Genomic DNA, 17,472 nt, shown 5'->3' on the forward strand with positions numbered 1-17,472 from the left:
ATGCAGACGTTAGCTCACATGGCACCAGGACAAAGATCCAAACCCACGTAAGAAAACTGGAGCTATGAGACAGCTGTTCCCGCATATAACTTTATTTACTGCAAGAACACTGAAGTATTTGGGGGATGGGGGAAGGGAAGAAACTAATGGACAGTAACAATTGCTCAATTCTCACTTTTTACAGTGCTTTCTGAAAACATCTATTTCATCATTATTTTTTCAGATTAATATAGGAAGGTTGAGAATAAAATGTTTCCAACCACAATGAAAGCATTTCATAAAGTGTGTGAAACAACTGAGAACAGCCCACTGTACAAACCCTATGTTAGATTTCACTACACCATCACAGCTAACGCGCTTGCACTGCCAACAATGAATCAATGCTATTACTACTTTGGCTAGCAAAACAAACTTCGCTACCATAGTATTCTTCAAATAATCCACTGCGCTGAAACGTCATACTCCATTCTTCAGTGATGTTTTCCAGTCCATTCAAAAAACACAAACTGTGTAGGGCCTACTGCTGCATTGAGATATTTGGGGACAATCAAAAAGGGCAAAACTCATGTCAGTGCACAGGGCTCACGCAAGGCTCTACGATCCCCTCAAAGCCCTGTTTTAATGCTGACAGGTTCACATGGAGGTGACCTAAAGGCAGGGATTTAAATCCACGCTCAAACATGTGGCCGGATTTTCAGAAGTACTGAACTGCACCCCCGGGATTTGAGAGGTTCCCTATGGCCAGGAACGTCCAGCGCATACCACTTCCAGTGAGACACCTGGGGACCTGCTGGGAGAAATGGCGAAGAAGGGTTTGAGATTGGCGCTTTCCTGATGACTGGGGTGGGGATAGAAGGCAGTCTGATTCGGCAAGGGAAGCCAGCTATGGGGCATTCCTTGCTGAGAACATCTGAGATAGCGAGTGAGAGCCCTGCAGCTGCTGCCTACCCATCCTCTGAGAACTCCATTCCCTCTCTACTGGGGTCATTTGAAAGCAAGGAGATAACATCTCTCCCCTGACACACTCAGAGTAACGAGAGTCTAAACCTGCTGCAATGTCTCACAGGCTCACCCCAGCGGATAGAAGGAAAAGCGGGGAAACAAAAAAAGCCACTGAAGCCAATTAAAGTGTCCACAAATCAAGAAAAAGCTCACAGACGAGGGGGCAAAGGAGTAAAAAAGAAGGGATAAAAGATGGGGGGAAACAAAGTCTGAAGGAGAGCTGCTATTGCCATCTGTAGCCCCTTGGAGACCAGAATTCTTGGAGACCAGAATTCTGCCGAGTTCTGTCGGGGCAATTCTCAGGGCAACATAGTCCTCTCCCCTGCCCCAAATGCCAGCTCAGCTGCTGCTTCTGAATCATAGGAAGTAGCATAAATTTTCTTTCCTGACAATCATGCCAATTTGAAGTCAAGCTATCATCTCCTAGGTGTCCAGTGCAAAACATGCAAGTCAGCGTAACATGCTCAAGGCCATGAGCAACTGCACTGCTGCATTCGGAACAAGCCACGGACAATGCTGAAGCCCTAACGGGAAGTACCTGCAATAATCAGGACTTGTCATGAGGATGTGTGTTGCTTGTGAAAGGCTGTTATAACAAGATAAACGAGGCAGAACCTGTGCAAATTGCACAGTTCAATGAAGTTAAAGAATACTTTCAAACCTTGGCTTTTTTCACAGAAAGGGCAAAGAATAAAATGACACCAAGACTCTTAGCCCTCAATAAGCAGTGTGGCCAACCGACAGGATTTTACCATGAGTCTCATGAAATTTCCCACATTTCTTAAAGCTCCATCTCCTGAAGTTAGATGATTACAAAAGATTCTCGACTTTCGTTTAAACACAAAGTTTCTATCCTTTGTGCTTGCAGAGGAACGCTTGAAAACATGAACTCTAAAGGCTCAAAAACCAGAAAGCAAATAAAAAGAACCCCAAAGATATTAATTTTTTTGTTAAAATCTCATGATTTTTGAGCCAATCTCATAATTTTAGGAATCTGACTCGGGATTTTTGAGCAGCTGGGGCTGGCAAAACTGAGTAAGTGGAGACATGAAAACAAGAGAGAACCACCACTCGCAAAGCTTCTGTTTTTCTGGGACTCAAGACAAAGCAGCTGTGACACATCCAGCTGGCAATATCAGCCAGGCATTCCTCCCAGGCCAAACAGACAGGGTAAAATCCTCAGCAGAAGCATTTACTGTGTTTGCACAATAGCTGCTTTTCAAAGTCAAATCTAGTATATGCTTTCTCTTGAAACTACATTGTGGACTAAGCACTGGCCAAATGTAATCAGTGAAATCACACCCCTTTGAAATTACACACACGAGAAACAAATCAGAAAATAGCCATTTTTAATTTTTTCAATCATTTATGACTCGACAGACTCTTGGGCCTGTGCCCCAGGAGCAGCCCCACTCCTCTCTTGCTTGGGGATATTGAGTGAGCTCCTGCAGCTATTTAAAAAGTGCTGATCACTTGTGCCTGGTGTCTGTCTGCGTAACTCTGGCAGTGAGGGTATGTCAACACTGCAGTTAGACACCCACAGCTGGCCAGTGCCAGTTGACTTGGACTCGAGCTAAGGGGCTGTTTAATTGTTGTGTAGAGCGCCCTTCCACCTCACCGAGTCCTAGAGCCTGGGCTCCAGCTCGAATGTCTATGCTGCAATTAAACAGCCCCTTAGCATGAGCCAGCTGGCATGGGCTGGCCCTGGGTGTCTAGCTGCGGTGTAGACATCCCCTGAGTGAGCGGATCCAAGGTCCCACCACCTCCTCGCCCCCATCCCACCCATTTGCTTGCAGGAGAGCTGGGATTGTCATAAATCAGAGCACAAGCAAAGGAGTGGGTGGGATGGAGGGGGGCCTTGCTCCTCCTTATTCCTCTGCTTGGCTGAGTAAGACAAGGGCACAATCTACCTCAACATCTAAAGAGAGGGACATTTCTTTATTTAATAAAAAAATATGATTACATGGAAAATCTCAGGTTAACTAGATTCCTGAAAGCATACTGCTGAGTCATACATCTCAGATTACAGAGACTTCTGTAAAAGTAACAAAAGCTTAACTCTTCTCACTGCTCTAACCAACCCTAACTAACCGTTCCACTATCGTGAGTCCATTAACCTGTTTTTTATTCTACTTCCTCTTAAAACAGGTCAAAGATTTGGAGCTAGTGGCATCATGCCGATTTCATTTTTATTACTGGCTCCCTAGGACTATCATAAATATTCATTGGCTATCCTTAATACAGTGCATCAAATTCTGCTCACTGCTATATCTGGTGCAACTGCGAAGTACAAACAGGGCTGTTGCGCTAACCTATTAAATACAGCAACATTAAATTTGTGACAGTCAACAAGACCCATCCACCCTCCCCTCTCAAGGGAGCTGAAAATTAGAGCAGACATTTCCTCTCACACCCTCTGTGTGCTGCAGATATTTGACTGTAAAGTGAGTCCATTGATGCGGAGACAGATAGCTGAGCCTCTCCTAGAGACTCCAGAGTCATACTCTAAAAGTCCACAGTTGCCACACACTGGTGTCTGAGGTAGTGCAGCATTTCTCTAGCCTTACTAAGGAAAATAGCTACAGTCGCTCAAATACCATAGCATGGTAGCTGCTAGTAAACATAGACTTTTTTAATGGCAACCATTGCACGAACACCCTCCTCAACATTCTGCTGCTTGCAATCTAGAAGAAGAGGTTAACTCGTGTGGTGGCAAGAAAGTAAGCATGCAGGAGATGTTCAGGGGACAACGCCAGCCCTATCTTTGAATGTGCCCTGTGGGGCTTTTATTCTCTTTTAATTGTATACGCACAGGTAAAACCATGGCTATCCCAAACTCCAGGTTGTCTGCAATTTGTTTCTGTCCCCATATCCATAATGTGGTCCCTCCCCGTAAGACACATTAGCAAGGCAGGGTGGGAAAGTTTGTGCTGTAGCTGCCTGTGTTGCTCCAGTTCTGTGGATCACCGGTAGGGTGACCAGATAGCAAGTGTGAAAAATCAGGACGGGGTGGGGGGTAATAGGAGCCTATATAAGAAAAAAAGACCCAAAAATCAGGACTGTCCCTATAAAATCGGGACATCTGATCACCCTAATCACCAGAGGACTCAAGTCTCCAGTGATGACATTTTAAACAAGTCCCACTATCACTTTAAAATGGGTGGCCACGGAAATTACATTTCCATTGTTTGAAGTGACTCAGAAAGCATTAATGCACAGAAGATAGTTCACAGGGTGTTCCACAACATATATTCCTTTTAGAACACCACAAATCGTGCATATTAAAATCCCTACCAAGTAACGTAACCACATTTAAGGTAATGCAGTTCTCATGAGAAAGAGAAACTGAAAGGGAGTAAGGTATCAAAATATATACTATTTATTTTCACACATATAGAGGGGAGGGTACATGTGCTAAACTACAGAGCCTTGTTATAAATTAATTTATTATGCTCCTTTGACCATCTCACCTCCCTATACCACCTAATCCATCTGCTAGGAATTTATTCTAGCTTCCTAAAAACACGAAGGCCTGGTCTACACTGGGGGGGGGTGGTGTCGACGTATGATACGCAACGTCAGCTACGGGAATACCGTAGCTGAAGTCGAAGTATCTTATTCTGACTTACCTCCCGTCCTCACGGCACAGGATCAACGTCCGTGGCTCCCCCGTCAACTCAGCTACCGCCGCTCGCTCCGGTGGAGTTCCAGAGTTGACGGGGAGTGCATTCGGGGATCGATATAGCGCGTCTAGATGAGACGCGATATATCAATCCCCGATAAATCAATCGCTACCCGCCGATACGGCGGGTAGTCTGGACATACCCTTAGATGCTTCATACACCAGCCATTAAAAAAAACCCAAAAAACCTTGCCAGAGAAGTCTGATTCTTTCTAGAATTGATTTATCTGTAACTGCATATGCTTTGATGATGTAATGCTTGATCTAACTAGCTGTGGTGGGCCTGTAATTTGAATTCCAGACAACTAGAAGTATTTAGTTAAATTATTATGACTAAATTATTATGATTCGAAGAAAAAAGGGGCAAACATCTCATTGGTGTTTCCAACACAGTAGTCATGTTGATGTCCATGAGTTTACATACATAAATAAGGTGAATTAGATTTTACTCAAATCTTGGTTAAGGTTTCACCGGTTAACAGCTTTCCCCTATTCCAATTACTTTTAATCAATAGCAGGAGTAATAGGGCCTGGTTCAAAACCCACTGAAGTCTGTTCATCTACTTAACTGCGTTTTGGATCCTCCGTAGATAGGAATGCACTTACAAATACCCCAACCCTATTTTTTTCATATGTAATGTATCGTGAATCAATGGGATCTGTGTGTATGCAACCTAAGGCAGTATTTGGTACACAGCTGCTTGGAAAACTGGAAATAGTATCAAACAACTTCTGTTTGTTTGTGCTTTAGATGGTGTTTTCAAAATTAAGAGAAAACAGAAAACAACAACTAATTTATTTTACAATCCCATGAGGATGAAATGTACTTTATATGTGGAGAAGAAAGAAGATATAAGATCCAAAAGAATTTGGAATTTAATGGTCAGAATTTGGAGATTAATAACTGTAATTATGAAACATTTCTGGCTAACAGCTTCAAATATATTATGAGAAAGGAATAGAATATGACTTGTTGAGAGATTACTGTTTATAGGAAGCAGCACATTTACATCCATATGTTTTCTCAGTCTTGAGAAAGATATTGCACATGGTATCCTACAACTGGATTTGGTTACAACTTTAGAGAATGCCAAAAAAACTCCAACCCAAAACATCAAGTTTTTTAGGACAGAGAGAGGAAAAGTGAAGACTAGGAAGCATTAGTTCTTACTGTATTATCGCTGATGAAAGGGTGCAAGTAGTGTTAACTCTTTGGAAATGAGCAATATATTTTGGATAATAGTGGAAACTAAAAGTTATATTAAAAGAGGCAAAATTATCACAGATGATGATCCAAAATAGCAATTAAGCATCTGTTTAAGTGTAAGCACACGAGCAGAAGTCAATGGATATATGTACTTGAAGTTAATCATGTGCATTAGTGCTCTGCTGGATCAGGGCCCCCCATTGCAATAGGGGCCAGATGCGCCTTTTGCTATCCGTGGTTGGCATGGTTGTGGTTCTGACTTCTCATTTCAGTTATGGACCGAGCAAATATTCTTTCCTTTGTCAGCTCTAGGTGGATAAGAACAACGTGCTCTGCTTGAGGCTATCCTTGAAGCAGGCTACAGTGAGCACCTTAAACCGATTCCAACTAGAAGAATGGCTTTTTAAGCATTTCTGAGGATAATCCAAGGTGTTAGTTTTAATCTATAGAGCCCTACATATTCCCCGAGCTGGCTACCTACAATATAAGAACCATTCTTAATTATTAGATTAGCAGAGGTGCTTCTGTGGACCATTCCTATCTTTTAACTCTGTAGAGCATTCTTGATGCAAAGTTCTTTGCTGTAGCACTTGCCTCCTCTACGCTCCACCTGAGCCTGCTGTATTTCTTGACCTTCAGGAGGTCACTGCCAACCTCATCAATTTGTTCAAACATCTGCTTAATCTTGGCTTCAGTGAGGAGGTTTTAAGAGACATATATTAAGGGGAACAGGGAGGCTTGTCTATTATTACTGCCTCTAAGAACAACATTGTCATTATGGAGTTCCCCCCTCCCTCCGAAGATTATGAAGATGCACTTAGAGATTATTGCAATGGACAAATAACAAACACCTCTATAAATATTAAGAAATGAACATAGTCCAGTAGGACACTCAAGGACTTTACCATATAAATATAGTAGTGTGGTAGTCTACTGTAATGGTCCTAACACTACATGTTACATAACAACGCCACAAGGTTTGGCAAGATTACTGCAGACCACGGGGGGTGGGAGGAAGAGAGAGAGAGAGAGAGTGTAAAAATGTGCCAGAAATATGCAATGACAGCATGCTTCAGTGGATGATGTCCTGAGGCCCAAGACATCATGGCCAACAACACTTAGTTAATACACAAACATCACATGCTCTGCGGTATCTGTTTCCTTAATTATTACAGTTTGGAACTTGGGGGGGGGGGAAAAGAGTCAAATTGTGTTAATTTGTTTCTCTGTACTTCTTATTTCTTTTCCTTTAAAATGCCACCATGTAGGTATGGTGAGAAATTACCATATGTAGGGGATCTGAAAGTACTTTGTGTTTGGTCATATGTATCCCAACACACTCACATGACTGCTGCTTAAAATTAGTTGCTTCGTTCAGTCATTGCAACAGAAGAGACTGAAATCTCCATCTTAACACAGTGGCTCAGCCTCAGGCCCTGCAGAACACACAACTTTATATAAGCCATCACTGTGGTACATGAAATTATCCTGAATGTCAAAGAATGGCCCCAACCAAACTGTCGCATCTTGTTGCTCAAATCGACATACCACATGCACTACCTTGGCTTCTTGAATGTCTAAGTAAAGGCATACACTATCCTTCCTAGCCAGCATGGGATTGCAGAACGGGGCCCACAGGGCACTCCACACACCCTTGGGGTTGTCCTATTGCAACAGCCACTGGGGTAGTTCATCTAAGAGAAAGGCTCTCATTGGGTAGCCCTGGTCCCTGCCATGGGCTCATGTAGTGCTGAGAAATAGGCATATAGAAGAAATTCAGCCTTTTCTTTGAACATGCCCTGCCTTGTATCACTTTTAATGTTTATAACAGACAGGTAAAGGCATGGTTATGGGTCCAAAAAATCCAGATGTCTGTATCTGTCCTCATTGGCCCCTACCATTTATTTATAATTTGACTTTTAATTTATAAATCTCATCTACAAGCTACAAGCACTAGAACCATCACACAGAAACCCAACAGGGTATTGGACCAAGCCACGCATTTAAAAGCCAAATCTTTTCAGTTTTTCATTAAACTCCATCAAATCAGCCAACATCTGTAAGCACTTTCCAGATTAGAATGAGGCAATATGATGATGACAGGCAGGAAACAATCAGCAAGCAGGTGACCTATGAAACCAATAAAGTAGAAGGTTGCACTGATGTCAGCATATTATGAAATCTCTATTGAACATTGATCACTAATGGTCCTCTCCGATTGGCTGTCAATGACATCATCCCTCTGCCAATGATATCCAATAAATGCATGGGTCTGATGCTTTCCCTTACTTTCATTTATAAACTCCATTAGATAATAACAGAAAAGTCAATCTAGGTGGTGAATTTCTACAGTTTCATTGTACTTCTTAGGTGGTTACAAGTCATTTGACCTTCTACCTTATGTTCTAAAACCCTACTCAAGGTGTACTCTAGTTGCTTATAAATGTATTGCTGATTGCTCGTGACTTCTTATATATTTAAATACTTTCTCATTTCCAAATCTAATATTTTCTTTTTCTACAGCAAAAAGATTTTATGTTAGAAAGACCTTAAAGGGATATTGTCAGTTTAGGGTGTTTTACAGTACGTTTTAAAACGTTTCACAAAACCCAATAGTAATAAATATCACTGGGTTTTTGAATTTTCAATGAGAAGAAGTTTTTACATTAGACTTAAATATTCCCTATAGCATTTGCAACCCCGCATTGAAGCAAACAATCTGAAAAAACACATTAAGCTAAATCAGAGAGTAAAGTGAGCAATTTTTGGTCCACTGACTTGAAATAAAACTGAAATTGGCTAGTACACCGTCTTTCTTAAAGCAGAGCACAAACAAAACAAAACAGCATAAAAGTGGTGAAAATTAAATTTGATTTTTTTTAAATGCTTGCAGTGCTGCTAATGCAAACTGTTATTAGTAACACAGGTAAAGGAATTCCCCTCCCTTCCTCCCCACCCTGCCACTTGAAATAAAGTCTCTTTAAATTACAATGCACTCCACAACAGACTGACATTTTCAGAATTATTCCTGTTTCCATTTATTTTTGCCTACATTTATTGTGATTTATCTGAATACTGCTTAATTCAATACATGCAAATAAGTAAAGTGATCTAGAATGAACTAGACTAGATCATGGAATGCACGTTAAGTTAAGAGCTTCTTCGATTTAAACAACAGCAACAACAATGGGCTGCTGCTGTAGCTCACAGGAACACCAACTGATTACTAAGAGATATGGGGACACATTTTCCCAACAGATAAAGGGATCCAACTCCCTTTGGTTTAATGTACATGAGGGAAGAATCTGGAATGTGCCTCTTGATTAAATCATTGGAGTTTTGCCACTAACATCAACTGAAAAGAATCAGGCCCTTAGAAAGCCAGCAAATATTACCACCTTAGTGGCAAAAACAGGGGACCTACAAGTTCTTAAGGGAATAATGTACATTTCTAAAAAGATTTCTAACCTGTTTCTTTGTTGTTGTTGTCACTGCTAAAACAAGAAGCAAAGGGTTGTTAACACTGGCTTTCTAAGGGCCTGATTCTTACTGTGGTAAGTCGACCTAAGCCACGCAACTCCAGCTACATGAATAACATAGCTTGAGTCGACTTACCTTAGGTCGAGTTACCACGTGGTCTACACCATGGAGGGTCGACAGGAGAAACTCTCCCATCGACTTACCTTACTCTTCTCATCAGGGGTAGAGTACAGGGGTTGACTGGAGAGCGATCTGCTATCGATTTGGCAGGTCTTCAATAGACCCACTAAATCGACTGCCGGTGTCTCGATCTCATAGGGTCGATCCCAGCTGTAGTGTAGACCTGCCCATTATGTAGCTAAAAGATGAATAATATTTCACCACACAGAGCTAGAAATCTAGCTTGTGGTAGAAAAAGAAACAGTAAAAACATTTTAGAAGTGGGGCAATCATTTTCAGGAGTATTCCAAAACAGGTAAAAAAGTAGGGGTACTCATATTTCTGATAGACAATTCAACAGCTTGTAGGTTTTTTCCTCCCCCACTGATACTTAAACAGTACTCTTACTTTTCATTCATACTGTGGTTCAATATCTAAACCTGGAAAAACAGTACAAGAAGCCCTTACTTCTGCATATAGTCTTTATTCAGGCAAGTAATACTATTAAAGTTCAGTGGGAACTATTGGCATAAGTGAGAGTTGCACGTTTGGTTCCTACCATTCTACCATGCATTTCAAAATGTACTACCATTTGTTAAGCATATCTGTCAGTTAACGAATATCACAGTAAGCACATCTAATATCACGAGATGAATACATTTCATATACATACTCACATAATCAGAGGGTAAATTTTTCAGAAGCACCAAGCTCTTAGGATTCCCTTTAAAGTCAATGGGACCAGGCTCCTAGGTCAGTTAGGTGTTTTCGGTAATGGGACTTATGTGCTTAAGTCACTTAGGCACTTTTGAAAATTTTACCCATTCAATAGCAGAGATGGAACCGTGGCTGGAGTAAGAACTGACCTCAGATTTCACACAAAGCTTGAACTGAACTCAAATCAAAACTTTGACAGGACAGAGCTAATACAAAATCCTATTCTCTTTAATCTATTTCTCTCTTTTAAAAAAAAAAAAAAAAACCTTGTGGAAATCAAAGTCCACTTTTATCCACCACACAATCGCAGCCTGGGCAGTGGTAGCACAAGCTTCCTCCCATAATGCCTTACCAAAGCTTGCAACATTGCCCTGGAAAGACTGCCTAACGAAGTGAAAGGAGACTTCAGTCTTCATGCCCAGTCAGAAAGGCACTAATTTTGCCAGTGATTCACCAAGTGTTGAACTGAGACTTATGGTGTTAACAGCCTTCTGTCATTACCTATCGAAGTCAAATCAATGACCAAGAGGTTTTATAGCCCATTATTACTGTAATTCCCCAAACCAAACTTTTGAAAGTGGAGCTTCCTTTCAGGAATATGAAACTGACAGGATTCCCTGTCTAACCCCTCCACAACTTCACCATGTGTTGATAAAGGCATACCCAGCTTAAATGTATACATCTTCCATGACACCTCATGGGTATTGTCCCACATCTTGGGAAACTTTGCCATAAACCCTCCCAGCATTCTCTCTCTTTTTAGAAGCACCAGCCTACTACATACCACCACCTCATTAGCTTGCTATGTTTTATTAGTGTTCTAGAAGTGAATGAATGTATATGAACATCTATAGTCCCAATACAATTTGTGTTAAGCCATTTTGGGGGGATGGAGGGAATAAAAAGAAATCAAGCTCTTAAATTTTCTAAAGAAAGTTTAAAAAAAACAAAAAAAAAAAGCGAGGAGTCCTTGTGGCACCTTAGAGACTAACAAATATATTTGAGCACAAGCTTTTGGGGGCTAGAACCCACTTCATCAGATGTATGAAGTAAAAGATACAGGAGCAGGTATAAATACATGAAAGGATGTGGGTTGCTTTACCAAGTGATAAATCAGACTAACGAGATAAATCAATTAACAGTAGGATACCAAGGGAGGAGAAAACTTTTGAGGTGGCAAGAGAGTGGCCCATTATGGACAGTTGACAAGAAGGTGTGAGTAACAGTAGGGAAAAATTAGTATTGGGGAAATTAAGTTTAGGTTTTGTAATGACCCAACCACTCCCAGTCCTTATTCAGGCCTAATTTGATGGTATCTAGTTTGCAAATTAATTCCAGTTCTGCAGCTTCACATTGGAGTCTGTTTTTTTGAAGTTTTTTTGTTGAAGAATTGCCACTTTGAGGTCTGTAAATAGCAACAAAGAGTCCTGTGGCACCTTATAGACTAACAGACATATTGGAGCATAAGCAAAAGTGAGCATTCGCCCACAAAAGCTTATGCTCCAATACATCTGTTAGTCTACAAGGTGCCACGGGACTCTTTGTCGCCTTTTACAGATCCAGACTAACACGGCTACCCCTCTGATACTTTGACGTCTGTTACTGAGTGACCAGAGAGATTGAAGTGAAGTGTTCTCCTACTGGTTTTTTAATGTTATGATTCCTGATGTCAGATTTGTGTCCATTTATTCTTTTACGTAGAGACTGTCCAGTTTGGCCAACGTACATGGCAGAGGGGCACTGCTGGCACATGATGGCATATATCACATTGGTAGATGTACAGGTGAATGAGCCCCGGATGGTGTGGCTGATGTGGTTAGGTCCTATGATGGTGTCCCTTGAATAGATATGTGGACAGAGCTGGCACCAGGGTTTGTTGCAGGGTTTGGTTCCAGGGTTGGTGTTTTTGTTGTGTGGTGTGTAGTTGCTGGTGAGTATTTGCTTCAGCTTGGGAGGCTGTCTGTAAGCAAGAACTGGCCTGTCTCCCAAGGTCTGTGAGAGTGAGGGATCGTCCCCCAGGATAGGTTGTAGATCCTTGATGATGCACTGGAGAGGTTTTAGTTGGGGGCTGTAGGTGATGGCTAGTGGCGTTCTGTTACTTTCTTTGTTGGGCCTGTCTTGTAGTAGGACACTTCTCGGTACTCTTCTGGCTCTGTCAATCTGTTTCTTCACTTCAGCAGGTGGGTATTGTAGTTGTAAGAACGCTTGATAGAGATTCTGTAGGTGTTTGTCTCTGTCTGAGGGATCGGAGCAAACACAGTTGTATCTTAGAGCTTGGCTATAGACAACGGATCCTGTGATGTGGTCCGGATGAAAGCTGGAGGCAGGTAGGTAAGTATAGCGGTCAGTAGGTTTAGGGTGGTGTTTATGTGACCATCACTTATTAGCACTGTAGTGTCTAGGAAGTGGACCTCTTGTGTGGACTGATCCAGGCTGAGGTTGATGGTAGGGTGGAAATCGTTGAAATCTTGGTGGAATTCCTCAAGGGCCTCCTTCCCATGGGTCCAGATGATGAAGATGTCATCAATGTAGCACAAGCAGAGTAGGGGCATAAGGGGACAAGAGCTGAGGAAGCGTTGTTCTAAGTCAGCCATAAAAATGTTGGCATATTGAGGGGCCACGTGGGTACCCATAGCAGTCCCACTGACTTGAAGGTATAAATTGTCCCCAAATCTGCAATAGTTGTGGGTGAGGACAAAGTCACAAAGTTCAGCCATCTGATGAAGTGGGTTCTAGCCCACAAAAGCTTATGCCCAAATAAATTTCTTAGTCTCTAAGGTGCCACAAGGACTCCTCTTTTTTTTTTTTTTTGTTGATACAAACTAACACAGCTACCACTGAAACCTTTAAAAACACAGTAACTTAGTTTCTCTGTGCATCAGTTCCCTCTCTATAAAACAGGGGTGATGATAACATCTTACCTTGTGAGGATAAGTATATTTAAGATTGTGAGGTGCTCAGACAATAAAGTAATGGGGGACACATAAGATTGCATCATGATTCTCTCCCTGCTTCTAATCATGAGAAGTTCTGCAATAATCTTTACCTGAAAGTTTATAGTTTGTGCCCAGTGTAATGCTTCAAATACAATACAGCACAAAATATAGACTCGTGATTAATGTACATTCAGGGCTTCTGCTGTCAAAAGTTCATTTGGCCCCATGTACACTAATTCTGTATTTTTCAGTATTTTGATCACACAATAAAATACAATTGCATGCAGTAATGTACTGTTTCATGGAAAGCTGGAAAAGTACACAAAAGGCAGCTCACTGTGCTATTTTTAGCCTTTCTGAAGTCCACAGCGTAAGCTTTGACTCCCAAGAGTGGTAAGTGAGGAAAGGACTTGCAAAACCATACAGTAAGTCACATGTTTTGGTTTATTATCCTTCTCCACTATAAAATTCATGGGTCTCAGAAAGAACAGCATTTGGGGGATCAGGGGGCGGGGGTATCAGTCTTTTATTTTTTCCCTAAAACCATTAACATGTACCATCTCCCTATGCACTGTCAAGATAACAATGCACAACTGAGCTGCATTTGCTGAAGTCCCAGATGTGAGCTCTTGAGGACTGGAAGCCAGGCTGTCTTGTTAAAGGATCCCTAACTGTGGAACTTACTCCCTCTGGTGGTTTGCCTTAATCTCAGTGGATCAGCCTCCAGGGCAGGGTAAGAGGTATCGGATCAGACAAGCTTATAAGGCAAGGTATTGTCTTCTCTTTCCTTCTTTTTCTGAGGTCTTATTTTCTGGTGGGTATGTGGCTATTTTGGAAAGTCTTAGCATAGTTCCCCAATGTGAACAGTTTCAAGAGGAAATTTTGTTTTTTCCATGTTACTCATGGGGATGTAAGCATTAAGGCTGTTTGAATACAAATGAATAGTAATAGCTGATTCAGCCATGAAAATTTTGCTATGACACCAAGGCAAATCGCTATCTGCCATGGACTGAGTGCATTGCTCTTGGAGCAAAATTCTTTGCAGGAGGTGAGGAGGAGGTAAATTCACTCTTTGTGGATGGGTTGTTTTTGTGAAGAGAAAGCTCACTGCTTTGCTACTGCTGTCTTTGTCTTGGTTTGACTGGGGTTGTTTTTTTTTAAACTATCTAGTAGGCTGCTTAGAGCCTGGGCAAAATGTTCTTTTTGTGTGAAATATGTTGAAATCAAAACAGTGTATAATCAAAACACATGCACTGTGAATACACCATATTTCTCATATGTGGCTTATCTACCATAAGAGAAGAAATTGAAGTATTGTTGTCTGAGATGTGGAACTTAAAGAGTAAAATCCAAATGACCCAGAAATATGTACCCATCTCACTACACACAAAATCTTCCCTTCATCATTAGGAGCTTTATATTCAAAATTAAACTACCTGGTATATCCTGATTGTTGATAATTCTGCTAGGTACTGTAAAATGGATGACCAGCATAACAACAAAATTAATCACCATGATTCATTTTAATATAAAGTAGCATTAATATCAAGAATGAATGATAAGAAATACCAGCGAGAGGAAACTATACAACTATACATGAAAAATTTGTCAAGACAGATGGATTTTGACCAATGGACCAATTGATGTGAAAACCAGGGTCCAGTCACCACGACCCTAAGGTGCATGTAAGATCAAAGGGGCATTTGGAAACCTAGATGTTCAGAGAAGAAACAGTTCTGGAGCTAAACAAGGTGTATGTTAGCAGATACAGAAAACAGTAGGCATTGTAGAGAGAATGGAGTCGATTCCACTCCCCGGTGGTATATCTCATTAAACATTACCTACTTCCTATCACACCTTCAGCTGCAAAAATGCTTACTGACTATAAAGGGCTGGGATCACAGGTGGGAGGGAGAAAGGATGAATTGGACACTTGAAACTGACTGTAGTCAACACACGGACTGCAACGGGCCAGGAGAAGTGTCAGGAAAAGGGGACTAAATTTCTATGATGTAACTTCTGTTTCAGAGACAATGTATTATTACCCGTAACACGTGAGGAGTTAAGAGTTATAACATTCTGCTGAAATTCTAGGGCCAATATTCTATGCCATGATTAAAGTTTTATTTTTAATATTAAAAGGGAAGCAGTACCTCTTCCGCAAAGCTGTCTTTCTTGTCCAGCATTTCCCGTAATGTCTGAAGAATTTTAATGCAAAGCTTTTCTTCTTTCTCCATTAGCTTCTTTGTGTGATTAATTAACCTTAAAGTAAAACATTAGCTCTTATATAGAGTATTGCACCTTATCGCCAAGCCAGACAACATGCACATTATACAGAATTGTTTGTTTGTTACCATATTTTTCCTGAAGGAAATACAAGTAGATCAGGTAGGTACCATGAAAAAGAAATGGGCCCCAGCCCAAACTCTCTTGACCTTTGAGGGTGTTTGGAGTCTGCACTGAATTTTGCTGCAGGTGCAGCTGAATAACGAGCAGAAAAAGAATCTCAGACCCAAATACACCTACATTTTAGAGGGTTTGAAATCCAGACCAGGATCCAAATTCTGCCACTTGGGCCTATCTTTTTCTAAAAATTATTACATTACCTGCAGTGCCCATCATTTATCCTACAAACTTCAAAAGGAACTTTAAGTTTTATGGTAGCAATAATACTTATTCTACAATTATCAAGTGGTTTCAACCCAAAATGATCCAAAGTATTTTACAAAAATTTTGTAATAGAATCACTTTGCCCAGCACAGAAATGCAGTCACCTCTGGATGGAATGCAGCAGCTGTATAAGTGCACACAGGAACTGTGCAGGGCAGTTTAGGGCAGGAAGTAAAGTAGAATTCTGCATCCAAATAAAACTGCAATAGGAGTTTAGGAAGGCAAAACAATATTAATCAAATCAGAATTAAGCAAAAACACCGGAGCTAACATACATATTCTTGCATAAAGCGTCATTTATATCTAATCCAAAAGAGAGCATCAGCCTCAGCACCATACCCCCTATCATCATGCTGGGTTCAGTACTAATATCACTTCCTGCAGCATGCCAGGATTTCTTTGGAAGTCTCCCATTCAAGTGATGACCAGGCTTCTGAGATGAGCTCACCGTGGTCTAAATGTAAGTCATATTATTATTAACCATAATTTTAAAATGACTGCATATTAATAGTGCCATTTATATAGTATTGCAAAGTATTACTGGGCAATAGCAGATCATTTTTAAAAAATGTATTCCTTGTACACGATAGGCCAAATCCTGCAGTCTTTGCTCAGTCAAAATTCCCATTAACTTTCAGTGAAAGTTTTGAGACGGGGGGGGGGGGGGGAATGCAACCTTTATTTATTTATTTTTTTAAACATATGAAGAATATAATGCTACCTGTGCAGAATATGCAAAAAGCTGAGGAATCAGGAAACCTGCCAAATTTTCAGTGCCCTCAAGTTACCTCTAAATTATGCAGTTCCTCAAGGGCAAATAGGGCATCTCATTAAAGGACCAACAAAGCAAAACTGAACAGCTCTCTTCCAATGCCCAAACTGCAAATAAAACCAACCTGTAATTGAAAACCATGCAAAGGCACCAGTGAAATGTACATTTAGAAGAGCTATTTCAGAGTTTGCAATTTAAAATAAAACCAAAGGATTTATTTACTTTGTCTCAAAAGGTAGCTCAGCATGCCCCCAAAGAATATGAATTAAAAACACACACTTCTAACATGGAATGTCTGAGACCTTGCAATGTATTTGGGGGCAATTTAACATAAATGGCGATTAGGAAAACAGAAATTTGTTGAGATGGTCTTAATTTCATAAAGCCGCAAGGGTTTTCGTTTTAATCATGTCACATATACAACTCCCTTACTAAAGGGACACAAACTATGTAACAAAAATATATATATAATTAAAGAGTATCAGTGAGACTTGGGCTCCTAAGTGCCTTTTGTCAATGGGACTTAGGCGCTTCTCAAAATGTTATCCCTGAAAAAACTGTATTTTTCAGAAAAAAATAAACAGAACGCTTTCTGTGCCACTTACTTGGACAAGAAAGCACCACATCTTATTCTTGCATCACTCCCCTCAGGAAACAGAAGTTCAGGGCTATGTAATACATCCACCAACACTGAGAATTCAGCCTGCATCATGGGGGTGAACTGCTGTTCCAAGGAGGAGACTACATCCTAAATAAAGAAGCAGAAGGTCAATTATGGCAAGAGCTGGTCCAATCACACTTGAATGACTTAGTTGATAAATTTCATATTATGTGAACGAAATACCGG

The 17,472-nt window shown here is 40.8% G+C and overlaps 1 protein-coding gene across 2 annotated transcripts in view; it reads right to left on the reverse strand.

The window, feature by feature from the left end:
* The window catches only part of ITPR2 (inositol 1,4,5-trisphosphate receptor type 2), a 340,900-nt gene that overhangs the window by 126,541 nt on the left and 196,887 nt on the right, over window positions 1–17,472 (reverse strand). For both annotated transcript variants that reach the window (XM_044993884.1, XM_044993892.1), the window contains exons 36-37: window positions 17,231–17,373; window positions 15,337–15,445 (exon numbers count right to left, since the gene is read on the reverse strand). In XM_044993884.1, the coding sequence (XP_044849819.1) occupies window positions 15,337–15,445; window positions 17,231–17,373 (252 nt within the window). The remainder of the gene's footprint in view (window positions 1–15,336; window positions 15,446–17,230; window positions 17,374–17,472) is intronic.

This window comes from Mauremys mutica, chromosome 1 (assembly GCF_020497125.1).
Source record: "Mauremys mutica isolate MM-2020 ecotype Southern chromosome 1, ASM2049712v1, whole genome shotgun sequence".
Lineage (NCBI taxonomy): Eukaryota > Metazoa > Chordata > Testudines > Geoemydidae > Mauremys > Mauremys mutica.